At 46.1% G+C, this 17035-nt stretch overlaps 1 protein-coding gene across 2 annotated transcripts in view; it reads left to right on the forward strand.

Moving 5' to 3' along the window:
- Nucleotides 1–17035, forward strand: part of GNB1 (G protein subunit beta 1) — an 88190-nt gene that overhangs the window by 40328 nt on the left and 30827 nt on the right. The window contains exons 2-3 of one of the 2 annotated variants that reach the window (XM_049618274.1): nt 833–881; nt 15618–15720. In XM_049618274.1, coding sequence (XP_049474231.1) covers nt 15664–15720 — 57 coding nt within the window. In that variant the 5' untranslated portion in view covers nt 833–881; nt 15618–15663. The remainder of the gene's footprint in view (nt 1–832; nt 882–15617; nt 15721–17035) is intronic. The other variant, XM_049618275.1, reaches the window with a different exon arrangement.

Here is a 17035-nt window from a genome sequence, read left to right on the forward strand (position 1 = left end):
ATGGCCAAGTCTGGGTGACAGGACTTTAGAAGCTTCTTGAATTGCAGTGATTGTTCTTACCATGATGTTATTTTTCTAGTAACTGGATTCTAAGTAGGTCTTCCCCGTGTATTGTTCAGTTGGATTCAGAGTATTTTCCATGAGGCATTTCTAAGGTTTTTTTTTTGTTTTTTTTTTTAAAGAAATTGAGGGACACCTGGGTGGCTCAGTCGGTTAAGCGTCTGACTTAGGCTCAGGTCATGATCTTGGGGTTCGTGATGTCGAGCCCTGCGTTGGGCTCTGTGCTGACTGCTCAGAGCCTGGAGCCTGCTTCGGATTCTGTGTCTCCTTCTCTTTCTGCCCCTCCCCCACTCATGCTCTGTCTCCCCTTCTCAAAAATAAATAACATTAAAACATTTTTTTAAAAAAGATAATGAGATCGAGGGCACCTGGGTGGCTCCGTCAGTTGAGCGTCTGACTCTTGATTTTGGCTCAGGTCATATCTCAGGGTCTTGGGAATGAGCCCCTCATTGGGTTCCACGCCGAATGTGAAGCCTGCTTGGGATTCTCTCCTCCCTCCTTCTGCCCCTCTCCCCTGCTCCTGCTTCCTCCCCTTCTCTCTCTCTCTCTCTCTCAAAAAAAGAAGAAAGAAAGAGAAAGAAATTGAGATCAGAGTTCTTTTGCACATTGGAAAGCCAAATACTAAATTAGTGTAGAGTACCAAGTGAAACAGTTTGGGGCAAGAAATGGCGATGGAGAAGGGAGGGATTTATATGCTCCTTCAAATGTATGCAATGTTATTCCTCTCAACCTGAACGCAGTGCATATATAGCCTTTTCTTTGTCTGTTGCAGACAATTTTTCATGCGTTGGAGACCAGACCAGAAGCACTTCTGAATTAAGGTAATGTTGAAGTAATTGATCCTTGTCAGTTTTTAAAGCACGATGTTTAAATTTTTTCAGGGTTTCTTGTTTTAATAATTTAATTTTTGTATAGTTTTGCCCACCTCTTTTTAAGCCCATAGTTGGTTTTCAGAACAAACTGTTCCTGAGAAACATGTTGCTTTGAAAGGCTCCATCCAGTGTTCAGAAGGAAGAGTTAAGGCCCCAGAGATGGTCGTTCACATTCTGGACAAGAGCAAGAGCAGAACCTCTCCAGCTTTTTTAACTAGAAAGCAAGAGGGCCCTTTTTCCAAATCAAATGTTAGTTAAAATACCAGCAGATGGTACAGATAGAGGTGAAGCCACACGATTCAGAGAAAAAAATCCCCGTAAGTGTGTACACAGTGAGAGTGTCACAGAGTCAGGGGTCAGTGAATCTGGTTGAGGGTACAGAGTTCCTTGTGAAATTCTTGCAACTCAGGATAAGTTAAGAGAATTTAAATTAAAAAGCAGAGCTAAATTGAATGAATTCGTTGCTTGAACGATTGGTTGTCCCTGTGCAGAGGGTTAACTTGACACCATAGACAAAAACTAAGTCAGAGTGAATCATAGACTCTAAATATTGGCCCTAAAAAGAGGACATAGAAGGTTGTGAAGACTTTGGGTTTGGCACAGGTTTGTTAATTATGACATCAAAGTTAACAGTCCATAAAAGAGAACATTTATAAGTTAGACTTCGTCAATATTAAAAGCTTCTGCTCCTTCCAAGACACTGTTAAGAGAAGGAAAAGACCAGCCACAGGCTGGCAGAAAGTGTTAGCGTGTGACATGCCTTAGATGACAAGTAAAGAGCTCTCAACATTCAGTATGAAGGACGCAAGTGATTTGAACGGACGCTCCACCAAAGAGCATGTAGAGACAGCAGATAAGCATTTGAAAAGATGGCCAAAATCATTAGTTATCAGGGGATGGAAATTAGATCTGTAAGGAGACACCACTGTCCTACTAGACGGACCAACAGGTGATCCCACCAAGTGCCGAGAAGCGCGTGCGGGAGCAGGGCTTGTGGGCGCTGCCGGTGGGAGAGGAAATGGTGCCAGCACTTTGAAAACAGTTTGGCAGTTTCCTGGTGTTAAGCATATGCCTACCATGTATGCTCCACCCCTCGGTGTGCACCCGAGACCAGTGAAAGCAGGTGTGCACATAAAGACTTGTACGGGCAGCAACACGGGTGAGTCTCGACAGTGCCGAGTGAGTGGAGCCAGACCACGAGAAAGTACATACTCTGTGACTCCATGGGTATACGCTCCTGGAAGTGTAGTTATGCTGCTGATGTGTCGTGACGGAAAGCAGATGAGTGGTCACTTGGGGTGGGGCAGCATCCCAGCGGGGCACAGGGGGACGCCTGCACGTGGTGGAGGTGTTCGTTATGTGAGCTGCGTTGTGCGTGTGTCAGATGTCAAGTTGTGCATATGTGTCGTGTGACCTACACTTCAGTGAAGATCAATTATGTTTTAAATACTAAATGAACAATTAGAAAGCGGTGTGAGCAGGTCTGACCTCTACCTGGTGAACCCTTGTGTTTCACGGTTGCCACTGTTGATGTGTTCTTGGTTTCTGCAATGGGGCCTACTCTACTGACTCTGGGTAGGAAGTCTGGTGGGTGAAGGAGGAGGTAATTTTCTGTCTCTTAAATCATTTCAGGCTAAAAAATCTTACTACTACTTTTACAAGTTCAATTTAGTGAGTGTTTACAATAGTTCAGTCAGGTTTTAAGGGCCTTGTGTGGGTTCTCATGGGCTCCTCATAGCAAGTGAGGTGTGGATACCATTACTGTCTCCATTTTTGGACCAAAAAGCAGAGTCAGAGAGAGGTTAGGAGCTTAGTGGAGGCTACCTGGTGATGACAGGGTCAGAATGGGACCCTGGGTGAGTAAGCCCGAAGCACGTGGCCACCACACTGCCTCCAGCTGGCGGTCCTGCTCAGGTGGGCTGGATGTGCACACGAGGCCAATAAAAACTGTTTCTGCCGGGAAACCCAGGGGTGTCCCTCATAGTTTGCAGGGAGTGTAAATGGCACAGCAGGGAACTTGGGAGTGAGAGCCCCTCACGGGTGCTTGAGGTCATGAAGTTGTTCCCTCCATGGTGCGTGTGATTGATTTCCAGCTCCCACCACCTTCCCTGCTAGACCTTCCTTCTGGATGTGTGCCATTTGTTTCTTAGACCACGTTAATCACGTATGAGTTCTGGCTCTGAGATAAAGGTGGGACTTCCTGTTTGGCCTCAACAGGTTTGCAGGGGCTGGGTTTATTGAATAGTTGTTTTTGTTTTTTTTAATGTTTATTTATTTATTTATTAAAAAAAAAATTTTTTTTTAACGTTTATTTATTTTTGAGACAGAGAGAGACAGAGCATGAACAGGGGAGGAGCAGAGAGAGAGGGAAACACAGAATCTGAAACAGGCTCCAGGCTCTGAGCTGTCAGCACAGAGCCCGTCACGGGGCTCGAACCCACGGACCGTGAGATCATGACCTGAGCCGAAGTCGGACGCTTAACCGACCGAGCCACCCGGGCGCCCCAATGTTTATTTATTTTTGAGAGAGACACAGAGTGCAAGCAGGGGAGGGGCAGAGAGAGAGGGAGACACAGAATCCGAAGCAGGCTTCAGGCTCTGAGCTGTCAGCACAGAGCCTGACGCGAGGCTGGAATGCAGGGACTGTGAGATCATGACCTGAGCCGAAGATACTTAACTGACTGGGCCACCCAGGCGCCCCTATTGAACAATTTTTGATCACATAGTATGTGCTAGGTTCTGTGCTCGACACTGGAAGCAAAAAAGATGACCTAGGCTAACAAGACGAGATGCGGAGGGAGAGCATGATGGCACAGGTGGGTTCCACCAGACATAAGATTCAGGAGAGAGGCTCACTGGCCATTTCCTGTGACTCCAGACGGAGAGGTGCCCTCAGTGAGGGTAACTCATACCTGCTCTCCAGCACTGGCTCATCCTGGTCTTTCCGTGACGTTGCCTGAGCTGCCATCCCCGAAGTACTTTACGGTCCCCACCACAGTCCCCACTGTTCCTCTGATTGCTGTCATCTGCTGGGTGGGTGACTGGTTTGTCAGGGGACGAAAGGGAAGTGATGTGGGGACAGGAGGCAGGGTGGTAGGGACGGATGGGGACCACGCCTCTCTCTGTTTCTGATTGGGAGGACTAGGATTGGCTTTATGCAGGGAAAGCCTGGTTCCTGCTCTTCTAGCAACATGATAAAGTGAATTCCACCCCGCACCCCCCATTGAGTCTCTTCCTTGTGAACGAAGACATGAGGATGGACTCAGAGCTGTGCCGGCCACTGTGGCAGTCGTACCGTCGGGCACTGTGAGTGAGGCTGGTCCAGATCGGAACGTAAACCACGCATTGGATTGTAGAAGCTTAGCGTGACACACAAATGTAGAATATCCATTTATAATTTTCTCTGTTGATTACGTATTGAGATAACATTTTTGATATATTGGGTTAAATCAATACATTATTAAAATTAATGGTAACCTGTTTCTTTTTACTTTTTCCCTACGTGTGCCAGAAAACAGAAACTTCTGAAAGTGGTTCACGTTGCGTCTCTGTTAGACAGCAAGCCAATTGGACCAGAGACGTAGGAGCCTGTGAGCGTGGGGGCTGGAGGGGATGGGGGACCCAGAAACTCTTACTCCTGATGAGTGGCTTCTCCTGACCTAGCTGGAAAGCAATTTTAAGATGCTTCCTCTAGAAATGGAGAAACCAAGATCTCTTCCCGCCGATGCAGCACTTGCAACAGGAAGGAGAAAGGTCTCTGTGCTTCCCGGGTCAGAAGGCGGCCTGATGTGTTAACTTCTGTTGCATCATTGTCTGCTTGCCCTGGCGGAGTGATACGTGGGTGCAGGTGACCGAGAAGTGAAACGTCTTTTTATGGTCCCGTGACCGTACCCAGCCAGTCACAGATTGCTTATAGTGCCTGGCATGGTTAACTCCAGAGGTACCTGAATCCGAATTGTGGTCTTGCCATTTGTGACTCCCTCTATTTCTCTTGTTTCCCGTGTGGACAGTTGGTAGGACCTCTTCCCGAGATTGTGAGGACACAGCATGTGCTCCTAAGTCACAGCTGTGACCTGGGAGTAGATCATCAATCCCTTTTTACTTCTAAAGTGGTTAGGAATCCAAGCGGTAAAATCCTGGAGACCTAGGTCCGCGGAAGGACGTTTGACTGTCACTCTTTTAGACTCTGGTGCCGGAAGACAGGGAGTTTGTCTTTTCACCACAGTGTCCTCTGTCCATGGCAGATGCTGAATAAACAGATGTGAGTGAAGGAATAAGGTGTGTGTAGAGTGAGGCCAGGAGTGCTGCTGACTCAAGAATTCTAGTTTTCTGCTCTCCAGCTGGACATCACACCCGATCAGAGTGAGCAGGCTGCACCTGTTCCCATTGCAGCCGAAACGATCTGCTGTCGAAGAAGCAGAGCCGTCTGGTAGAAGTCAAGACACATTCAGAAGAAAGTAGTGTTGCCAGTGTGAGTCGTGCTTCTGGTTTCTGCAACTTTATGGGGAGATGCAAAGCTACAGACTGTCTGAATCTACAATCTGCTGTGAGAAGACAGCTTAGGACGGTTCTGCTCACCAAGCATAAGACACCAGCTCCCTGGGGTATCGGTCAGACTGTCTTTCACCGCTGTCACCCAGAATGTGGTTCTGCATCCTAGTCGTATGTGCTTCCGCTCATGGACACCCCTTGGCCACTGCCTTCAGGTGGGAGGGAAGAATCCGATGGCCTCAGAAGGAAGCATAAGGGCAAGCTGGGCACAGGTGGAGAGAGTGCCCACAGACCAGCTCGCACGCACACGCGTCTGACTCTGGAAGAGGCTCTGGAGGAAGAGCTGCCACCAGATGAGGGGCATCTGGTGAGGAGCGGCAGAGAAGAAGGGCACCCCTCGTGCTGGTCAGAGACAAGCTGCCGTCAGCGTGTCTTCGTTCCTTCGGCTTCCTGGACTCCGGGGGCAAGTGCCGCGTGAGACACCGAGGCTGGAACTGGGCGCGGGCGGTCTCCGCTTCTCTGAGGCCCCTTCCAACAAGAGGCAGCGCCACAGAGGAGGGGCTGGGCTCAGCTCCCTGGAGCTCTGTCAAGTGCTGTAAGGTCCCCAGGGGTGTCTTCCAGGTTCGGTTTGGTGCTCTGTCAGCTAGAAATATGAGGTGGGCTAAGTTTCAAGTTCTTGTCTAGTTCAAGAATTTTCCTAAACAGGCACAAAATAGTACGCATAGTTTAAATAAGTCTGAATTTAAAATTACTTAGTATAGGGGCGCCTGGGGACCTCAGTCGATTGAGCCTCTGACTTCCGCTCAGGTCATGATTTCACAGTTTGTGAGTTCAAGCCCTGCGTGGGGCTTTGTGCTGACAGTTCAGAGCCTGCAACCTGCTTCGGATTTTGTGTCTCTGTCTCTCTCTGCCCCTCCGTCACTCACACTTTGTGTGTGTGTGTGTGTGTGTGTGTGTGTGTCTCAAAAATAAATAAACATTAAAACTTTTTTTAAATTAAATTATTTAGTATAGATAGCAGAAATGCCTTCTCCCCCGGCCTCTTTGGTTTCGGCTGCAGAAGCAAGGTGGTGAAGGGGACGCTGTCATTTGGGAAGTGTAACAATAAGATGCCCAGGCTGTGCCACCACCTTCAGAAGTCAACCTGTGGCAAACGCGGCTACCCTGCCAAGCAGAAGGGAACTTGCACCGGAGCGTCAAGGCTGAAAGATGAAACACCCATCAGGACCAGGTGAATGAGGCACCTAGAAACGGGGTGCTGCAGATCCAGGTCTGGATCCCGGGAGGGGCAGCACCTCGACCCACAAGGACAGCTGTCTCAGCCCCTGGTTCCTCTTAAGGATTTCGAGGAGACGTCGCACGATAAGTGTTCTCGTTTAAAAAGAAATGATTTAGTGCAATCACAGGATACAGTTGACCCTCAAGTGACATGGGGGTTAGGGGCGCCAACCTTGCCCCACCTCGGGCAGTTGAAAATCCTCATAATAGCTTTTAACTTCCCAAACACTTCACTATGAAGAGACTGCTGTTGCCCAGAAGCTTAGAATAAGTCTGTTAGCATGTATTTTATACATATGTCATATGCTGTATTCTTAGGATAAAATAAATAAAAGAGAACATCAGTAAGAAAATCACAAGGAAGAGAAAATAGACTTATGGTACTGTACTGTATTTATCAAAACCGATCCATGTGCAAGTAGACCCGTGCAGTTCAAACCCCTGTTGTTCAAGGGTCAACTATATTTGAAATTAAAAAAAAAAAATTTTTTTAATGTTTATTTATTTTTGAGAGACAGAGAAAGAGCATGAGTGAGGGAGGGGTAGAGAGAGGGAGACACAGAATCCAAAGTAGGCTCTAGGCTCTGAGTTGTCAGCAGAGCCCAATGCGGGGCTCGAACCCGCGAGCCGTGAGATCGGGACCTGAGCTGAAGTCGGACACTTAACTAACTGAGCCACCCAGGCGCCCCTGAAATTTTTTAAAGAAGTTTTCAGTGACATACATCTTATCAGATTTAATTTTAATATGTTCTGAAGTATAAATTGTTTAGAGTAAAAATTTATTTTATTTTTTTATATATTTTTTCATGTTTATTTTGAGAGAGCGTGTGCATGCAAGAGCAGGGGAGGAACAGAGAGAGAGGAGAGAAAGAGTACCAAGCAGGCTCTGAGCTTTCTGCGCAGAGCCTGACGCGGGGCTCGAATCCGTGATCCGTGAGATCATGACCTAAGCCAAAATCAAGAGCTGGATGCCCAACCGACTGAGTCCCCCAGGGACCCCTCTGGTAATTTTTAAATGTGGCACTGCATGGCGGCCTGGAAGTAACTTCTGCGTGGAGGTAGAAATAGTGCCTTCTGAGGAAGGGGTTTAAGTCAATAAATAACCCTTGGAATCTGTAATTGTTGATCTGGCTGCTTTCTCAATCAGGCACGTCTCCGTGTAGGGGAATAGGGAGGTTTACAAAAGTGATTATTATTATTTTTTTATGTTTATTTATTTTTGAGAGAGAGAGACAGAGTGTGAGCAGGGGAGGGGCAGAGAGAGAGAGAGGGAGACACAGAATCTGAAGCAGGCTCCAGGCTCTGAGCTGTCAGCGCAGAGCCCAACACGGGGCTGGAACCCACGAACTGCGAGATTGTGACCTGAGCCAAAGTCGGACACTCAACCGACTGAGCCACCCGGGCGCCCCATATTATTTTTTTTTTTGATGAAAAGTCTTACTTTTTGTCATAAGACAAACTGTGTGCTTTACAGTCTGTCCATGTTGCGTTGCTTTCCTGTTGTTGTGAGTCTCATGGTTAACTTTTGTCAGATAGTGTATCCTTTTTGGTGTCCGTGGGCCTGTTCCGACCCCTTGCTGGAGCACTGGCAGAGAGCTGGGAAATCAGGGAGGTGAGTGCCAGAGTGGCGTTGCGGCCATTCACGGGGCAGCAGGCTTTTCCACTGCACCGATGTTGGGGTTGAGCACAGACTTCTGGAAGGACATGTTAGGTTCCCACAAATGCACTTTGAGTGTGAGTGGCATTTGGCTATCAGTGACTCTATGAATTGCCTGTATGGGTTTTGTCATTTGAAAAGCATTAAGAACCTTTATTTTTAAAAAGTCAACAGAAGTCAGTGAGGCTCCTCGTCTGCCTTCTAGAATGTCGGTTGGGGACCTCAGGGTAGTCAGACCATTTGTAGGGCTACCAGGTGTGTTCGCTTTCTGTAGAGATTGTTTCTTGGGTCTTACTTTTCTGTTCACAGAACTAGCATGCTTGTTGTATGAATTTATTTCTACTGAGGATGACTAAGTTTTTACATTCTCCTAGTGCTTTAGGGGATGCACCTTAAACGGCGTTTACCAGTAAACTGAGAAAATTACACCGCATCCCCCATAAATGCAAACCATGCAAAGTAGAAGTCTCTTGCGGGTGCATTATCTGACAGTAGCCACTTAACTAAGTGGGGCTGTTTACGATCTGCATCAGAAAGTTAAGAGCAGGAAAATCTGAGGGGACCAGGGAGATGCTGAGGGCAGATTATTTAAACACACTGTATCGTAGCAGAGTGGCGCACACACATCATCCCTTTTCAAATAACATGTAAAAGTCTGCCGGATCGTTAACACAGAGCCAAATGAGGATGTCGTGTGATTACATTTCCTGTGTTCGTCTTCGTTACCATTTGCTTACCCGTATAAAGACTAGTTACAGTTCACTTTTTATTTCACTGAACGTTCTGATATTTGCTACTTCATAGAAGCTGATTGGGTGGTAATTATCATCAAAACAATTAAGTTTTTATCACTTTCTTAAAGTTTTTTTTATTCTTGAGAGTGCGCGCGCGCACACGTGTGTGAGTGGGGGAGGGGAAGAGAGGAGAGGACGACAGAGGATCCGAAGTGGGCTCTGTACTGGCAGCAGAGAGCCCGACGTGGGGCTTGAACCCGTGAACTGTGAGATCATGACCTGACTCGAAGTTGGGACACTCAACTGACTGAGTCACCCAGGTGCCCCCTATTTTGAGAGAGACGGAGACAGTGGGAGTGAGAGAGGGACAGAGAGAAAGAATCCCAAGTGGGCTCCGTGCTACCAGCTGTGGAGCCGGGCGTGGGCTCGAACTCATGAAACGTGAGGTCATGACCTGAGCCAAAACCAAGACTCAGACGCTTAACCGACTAGCCGCTCAGGTGCCCTGTTTATCACTTTTCAAACATGGATATATAAGCTTCCCTCAAAAATAAACATTAAAAAAAAGAATAAAAAATTATTTATTTCATTTTTTTATTAAAAAGATTTTTTTAATTTTTATCTACTTTTGAGAGAGAGACAGAGAGAGAGCAGGAGCGGGGGAGAGGCAGAGAGAAAAAGGGAGACACAGAATCCAAAGCAGCAGATCATGACTGACCCAAAGTTGGACACTTAACCAACTGAGCCACCCAGGTGTCCCAAGAATTAAAAAAAAAAAAAAAAAAAAAATTAAAGCAAATCCCAAGATCACATCATTTCACCAGAAGTAGGAAGTATTTCTAACCTTTGAGGGTTTTACTCCCATTGTGACCCAAACAAAAGAACAGCAACTCTCAGACGTCACCAAACCCCCAGGCCATGTTCAGATTTTCTTGATTTTCTCTAAGAAGTCTCTAACATTTTTAAAAACGATTTAATGGAAAATTGAAATGCATACAAAAGTTAATAGTACAAGAACTTTGTCATCAAACTAGAGCAATTACCAACTCACAGCCGGTCTCGTTTATGTACGTCTTTGCCTGTTTTCCTCCTTGTTTTGAAGCAAACTTCAGACACGTCATTCAAGTCTTTACTCCGTTAGCATGTACTTCAGATGACGAGCTGTGGGTGGGTCGTGTTGGATGCAGTGTCCGCTGCATCCCGGGGCGCCTGCTACAGCCACAGTGACCCATCGTGGCGGCGGCGGCCTGCCCGGCGTGGCTCGTGGTGTTCGCGTGGTATGTGAGGCGGAGAGGGTTTGAGTTTTTTCTGTCGCCCTTTGGATTTGCACACTTACAGTTTTGGAGATGAACTTGGATTTGGGAATGACAGAACAATAGAGAAACTGGAGACAGGGGTTTAAATTACTGGTGTAAATCCCTGTCTCTCAAAATGCTTCGTGGTCTTGGAGATGAGGGAGGGCACTTCTGTGGCCGAGCTAATTAGAACGAACCGCTGCCCCGTGTGACGCTGGATGCGCAGCGGCGCTCGTTTCGGTTTCGGAAGTTTGAGAGTTGTGTGAAAATTAAGGGAAACTCGCTAAAGTCCACTGGGGATACTAGAAGGGGAGGCTGATAGAGCCGGTGCCACGCGATGTCAGGTACAGGCCCCAGTTGGAAAAGGTGTGCGCTGCGGCTCCTACGGGAAGTCCACCGCCCCTGCCCCTCAGCCGGTGAGGAACCTCGTCCCCCGGAACCCCTGCTTCTCTCCAGTGGGCTTTCATTCAGAACAACCCTCCCAACTTCCCCTTCCTTCCTCCCTCCCTCCCTCCCTCCCTCCCTCCCTTCCTTCCTCCTTCCATAACATAACATTCCTTTCCTTTATTTGTTGGACTTGCCTATGGTTTTGCTGTAGCTTGCCTGTCCGGGATTGCAGTTCTCTGCTGTTCCTGAATAAACCTGCCTTTTGGTGGTAAAATAACGGGCAGCTTTGTTCTGAAGGTCAATAGGTGCTCCTGCCATTCGGTTCAGTGCCGCACCGTGGGCCCAAGGCTGTGCCAGCAGCTCGTGTCTTGGGTCGCCCTCCTTTTGGCCGCAAGACCACGTGTGTGCTCTGTTGAAAGGTGGACTTCACGGTCTAATCGCAGAAAAGCTCACAGAGCACTTTCCAGCTGTCTTACTTAATTTTCATTTCAGCTCTGTGGTGTAGGCGACAGGATTCCCATTCTGCAGCAGACGGGCCAGAGTACACAGTGACTTGATGTCATGTTCCTGGTATGTGGCAGAACCAAAACTCGGAATCACTTTTTCTTTAACAGGCTTCACACCCAGTACGGAGCCCACCACGGGGCCTGACCTCACGACCTTGAGGTCAAGACCTGAGCCGAGATCAAGAGTCAGACGCTTAACCAACTGAGCCACCAGGTGCCCCCTAAATTTGGAATCATTTTTATACCATCACCCCATCTTGCCATTAAGAGACTTGCAGTATGAATGTCATCGTTAGTAACTGTAGGGTGCCGGGGGCACCGTTGAAGTTCCTTCCCGTACTTTACCGGGGTCTTGAGCAGAGGGAAATGATGCTGCCTTTATCACGAAGTGAGGGGGAGCTACCTGAAGCACGTTATATTGCAAATGTGGAATATTTGAATAAAAAATTTGGGTTAATGCTTTGACTTACAAAGATGTTGGATACAACCTAAATTAGGGCAGATCATATACTTGCTTTTAAGTTATTTAAATTTCTATGAAAAGTATTTTCAGAAGTTCTGCATAAAAGCTAATGGCAGGTGTGGGTCATAAAGAACAGATGTGAGATTCTCAGCAGGTCCTGTCTTAGCGGATTAGACTAGGGAACGCACTGAGTCAGCACAGCCAGAGCTTAGCAGTGACTTTGCGGGGAAGGCGAGACTGAGCCCCGGCCACGGAACCTGATGGTGGGGCTTCCAGAAGCCACTGGGAAACCAAGGCTAGTGAAGAGAAAAGCAAAGTGATCCCATGTAAGTAACACTTAAAATGTACAGTTTTTAAATTGGCAAAACTAATATAAACTGCATTATCAATATTTGGAAGATGAAGAGGAAAATACAACCAATAATTCTGATGAAAATGCTATTAGTCTTTTTAAATGTCTTTCTTTAACTAAAATGTGTTTTGATTCTTCTAAAATAGCTAAAATTATTACACACAAATTTGTTTTGATTTAATATACGACAAGCATTTTCCCAGATGTTTGTACCATCGTACTATTCTTAGTGATACGTAATAGTTCTCCCAGTAAAAAGTTGACATTAACTAGTCTTATTTTGAAAACTGAAAAGTATGGACAAAAAAAAAAAAAATGTATGCTTCTTGGTTTCAGAGCCCAGATAATTTGTTAACCTTTTATTTAAAAAAGATGTTTCTTCTTGTTAAATACACAAAAAGAAAAGCATCATCATTTATACACTATTCTGTACCTTGTTTATTTCATTTACGTTATCCTCATAGAAGAGCATTCAGGTGAACTTTTAGTTGATAGGAATAAGAAAGTTTTTTGTCTCCTCTCAGTCCCGCTGTGTATTTGAGTGCGCGCGCTCCGTCCTCGATGTCCGCGGGATGCCACTTTGTCTTCGGGTGAGCACGGACTGGCTGGTTTTCCGCCTGTGGTGCAGGGTCGGTGTCCGTTAGCTTCTAGCGAAGGGGGCCATCCTTCTGTGGATGCTCACGTACATCTCATCAAGGTGGTCCTGGACAGGGCCCACCTAGTGACAGGAAGGCCAGTATGCTGGAGACCCTGAGTGCCCCTTCATCAGTGAAAGTCCATCCATGTATAAAAAACTCCTTTTCCAGATTTGATTTCAGAAGATAACATCTTTGAGGTGGAGAATGGAGAATGTAATTTAAAAAAAAATTTTTTTAATGTCTAACCACAGGTTTCTCTTTCTCTGCAGGCCAATCACGTAGATGAAATAGGTCTCACAGGACACTTATTTTAGTTCTAGTAGCCGTAGGAATACCTCTTGTCTTAAAAATGAACAAATGTGGGTTTTGAGTCTCTTTGTTGAGACTCAGATGTAGGTAGGCACTGATTGTAGAAGGATCTGTAATTAAAAGGCAGTATTAATAATTTATGCTACTTACTGATGAAAGAGAAATAGATCTGGTTTTGTTCTCTTTGCTTGTGACTAAAGGTTCAAATCAAAAAGTATTGGTATTATTGCTTCTGAAATCTTGTGGGGTAACTGAGTTAAATGGATCTTCTCATTTTTAAGACACGTAGGTTTTCAGTTAATTCATTTCTCTGGTTTAAAGCAATGCAACTAGGTGATTACCACGTATATAATTCTATAATATATTTAAAAAGAACATCTAAGATGGGGCGCCTGGGTGGCTCAGTAGGTTGAGCGTCCAGCTTCGGCTCAGGTCATGATCTCACATTTCATGGGTTGGAGCCTCGCGTCCAGCTCTATGCTGACAGCTCAGAGCCTGGAGCCTTATGTCTCCCTCTCCCTCTCTCTCTCTCTCAAAAATAGACATTAAAGGGGTGCCTGGGTGGCTCAGTCAGTGAAGCGTCTGACTTCAGCTCAGGTCATTATCTCACAGTTCGTGAGTTCGAGCGTTGTGTTGGGCTCTGTGCTGACAGCTCGGAGCCTGGAGCTGCTTCGGATTCTGTGTCTCCCTCTCTCTGCCCCTCTCCTGCTCATGCTCTGTCTCCCTCTCTCTCAAAAAACGAATAAACATTAAAAAAAAATTTAAAACAAATAAAAATTGGCTCAATATTTTAGTGCTTAAATAAGAAGTTACATGTGTTGACTAAAACTAACAAGTCAGTTCACATCATGAAAACCATTAACTTATTTTTCTTCACAGTTCTCAGAAGGATGGAATAAAGTGACTTCTTTGTAGACTAAGAACAGTTCTCTAACATGGGGGGGGGGTGATGTTGCTGGAATCCAGCTACTCCCAACTCTGCGTAATCGTGTAGGAGATGTGATTTGATCACATGTACATGTGTGTGTGCACGTGAGCGGTGGCAGGACGTCCTGGCCGGCAGGAAGAGCCAGGGCAGTCTACAAGCTCAGAGGACACAGCATCCTAGCTTCCTCTCGTGAAAATTCTCTCGTGTGTTCTTGGTGCTCTTACTGTCACATACATTAATGTTCACAGCTTGCAGTCCGAAAGAGTTTGTAGGTGAGGGCTGGAGTGAGCATCAGCCTGTGTGCCACAGGCCAAAGTGCCTGCAGTGTAGCCTCCCCGGTGCTCCCTTTGATCAGGGAGGCTCGAGGTGTTCTTGGAAACTTTCCACATGCTTCCGGCACCCACTTCAAGTAATGCCTTTAGAAACAACTATTTTGGTCCGAAATATTTCTGAAGCTGTGTCACTGTGCATCACCTTCCCGAGGTGACTTTACCTCCTGTCCTGTCCCTGTAAGGCCTTTCCTGATGGTTCTGCGGACTTTCGCTGCAGGTCAGTGCTGGTGACACGAGATCGCTTTCTGGAGGTCTAGCGTGCACCCTGCCCGCCCCTCTGTCCTCTGCCTGGCCTGTTCTGTAGCTGTGAATAGATGGCACGGTTGAGAGCAGGAACTAAGAACCCACACACGCTTTTTAAAGATGCTTCTTCTTGGGAAAGATATTTTTGTTTTCATCAGTAAGTATACACGGAGTTTCCGTAATGGAAACCACGTCAATTTATTCTGAGTGCGTATGTGCAGAATAGGGAAGTTTATCTAGACTAGGAACTCTAACAAACATGCTTCCTGGGTCCTCCAGACAATTTCCCCCAGATATGTTTCAATCTCAAGAAAATAAATAGCCACTGTTCATTAAGTATCTGGTGATTATAATATTAACTCTGTGACTTTTGCATAAAATCTCCTGTGTGTGTTTGTAGAGGACGTTGAGGCTCCTGGATAAGCCACGTTTGCACGGGGGAGCCAATTGTTAAGAGATGTTGATATATCCTCAGCGTGGGGATACATTGGTCATAATTATGACTGACTTAGTCATGTTCTTGGTCGGAAATGCAACCCCCAATTATGACATTCCCTTGGGAAAATAAGTCTCTGGTTTAATGGGATGATTTTGTTTGGACTCTGATTTAAGGAATGGTGTCTAGTAAGACTGGGGTGGAGCGGGGTTAAGGGTGGGTGGCATGGCTGCTCGTGGACCTGTAAGGACTGAGGTACTGCTTCTGAGTTTACTGGGATCCCGGGACCTGTTTTGGTGGGAGAGCAAGATGTCCCTAAAGCAGGGGCCTGCTGGATGCCATATTGAGTCTTCTTAGAATTGCTGTGTGGGCATTCTGACATCGTTGGGGGGAAGGGGGGTCATGGGTTCAAGATCATTGACATGATGGTGAGGTACAGAGCTGGTGAATAGTAGTAATTATAATTTATTAATCCCGCCCTTGGTGGCATTTTATAAGTTCTGATGAATGCGGGAGAAAGGTGCTCTGATCTATAATAAAATCTTAGCTCTCAAATTTGGTTCCTTTTCTCGTCTGCTTCATTAAGTTCCTCAACCACTGTTTATTAATTTTTTTATGCTTGCATTTCTGTTTCAGATCTCAGATTCCTTGAAGTGGCATTAAAGAGCACTAGGACCTGAAAATGAGTGAACTTGACCAGTTACGGCAGGAGGCCGAGCAGCTTAAAAACCAAATTAGGGTATGTTGCTACATGTGTGTTTAGTTTATTTTGTAAATCATTTGGATTTCAGGTCAGATGTTACCTGTTCGGGGAAAGGTGGGTTTCAGGATGGCTGCTGAGTGTTTTGGATTGAAACTGAATTTTCGCTGGCCCAGGATGGGCTGATTACAGAGTCACATATTTGGCCTGGCACATGGCTTTCAGGGTTTTGTTTTCTAGTATATCATTATTTGAATATACCAAAAATGTTTTCAATTTATGAACATCTCTTCTGTATATTTTTTCTTAACCTTGGGAATTTGCTTCATGACATTCTCTTGGTTACTGTGTGGAGTGTGGTGTCTGCTTCCCTCCCTTGTGACTGTTTAGTCGAGGACAAGACTCTGGTTTAAAAATAAGGGTATTAACAACAACAATGGCAAGTGTCTCCGGTGTGCCGGCGTGGACCTGGGCGTCTACAAGTTTTCACAGGCTGTTACATGAGAGCAGGTGCATCTGGCTGAAGATGAAAACACCACACATCGTTCACCTGCCCTGGACAGCAAGGAGCTCCCCGACTCTTAAGGTTTGAAGCCCAGCCCGTCCCTGGCGTGTGCTGTCCCCCAGCAGAGCCCTTGCGCTTTGGAAAGGCGGGACTAGGAGGGTCTGAGGGCATCAGTTCTGCTCTCCTCCGGTTTTGTGAGACCGTGTTTTTGACGAACATTTTCTGGAGGAACATTCAGTGCCAGTACTTGCTCCTGTTCTCAGACTGTTGATAAGAAGGCCTGAGACAGGAGGGTGGATCCCGGAAAACCTATCCGCAAGACACTGAAGCAGGTCCATGTCCACCTGAGGCAGGGGCTCCTCAAGGCCCAGCTAGTCCCACAGCACCGTTTTCATTTTCAATGTGTGTCTGAGCAACAAATTGTTTTTCTGAGTCCACGATGAGATTGGAGCCTGGTTCCTTTCAGGTGACCAGCTGTATGTTCAGAAAGCTGGGTGGCCATTGGAGAAAGAAATCATCATCATTGGAGCCAACTTTTTTCTAAGGTTGAGAAAAGATAATGGAGTTTTTTAAGTTACAGCCAAGAGGAAACAAAGTAGCTTTCAAATTCAGATTTTAAATCTTAACGTTTAAAAGATCAGATACATAACTCAATAAAAATGAGGGAGATTTGGTGCTTTTAATTGTTTGCTCTGATCAGACTTGTTTAATATGTCTGTCTACCTCTACCCTCCAGAGTAGAGAAATCAGAACTTTGTGTTTCTAACAGCTATAAATTGTTTAAGTAGAAGATGTTGTTCGTAGTGGATTCAGACCTGTTCACAGCAGATGCAGAAAGTTTGCGTGTTG

The sequence above is a fragment of the Panthera uncia genome (genome assembly GCF_023721935.1).
Source record: "Panthera uncia isolate 11264 chromosome C1 unlocalized genomic scaffold, Puncia_PCG_1.0 HiC_scaffold_4, whole genome shotgun sequence".
Classification (NCBI taxonomy): Eukaryota; Metazoa; Chordata; class Mammalia; order Carnivora; family Felidae; genus Panthera; species Panthera uncia.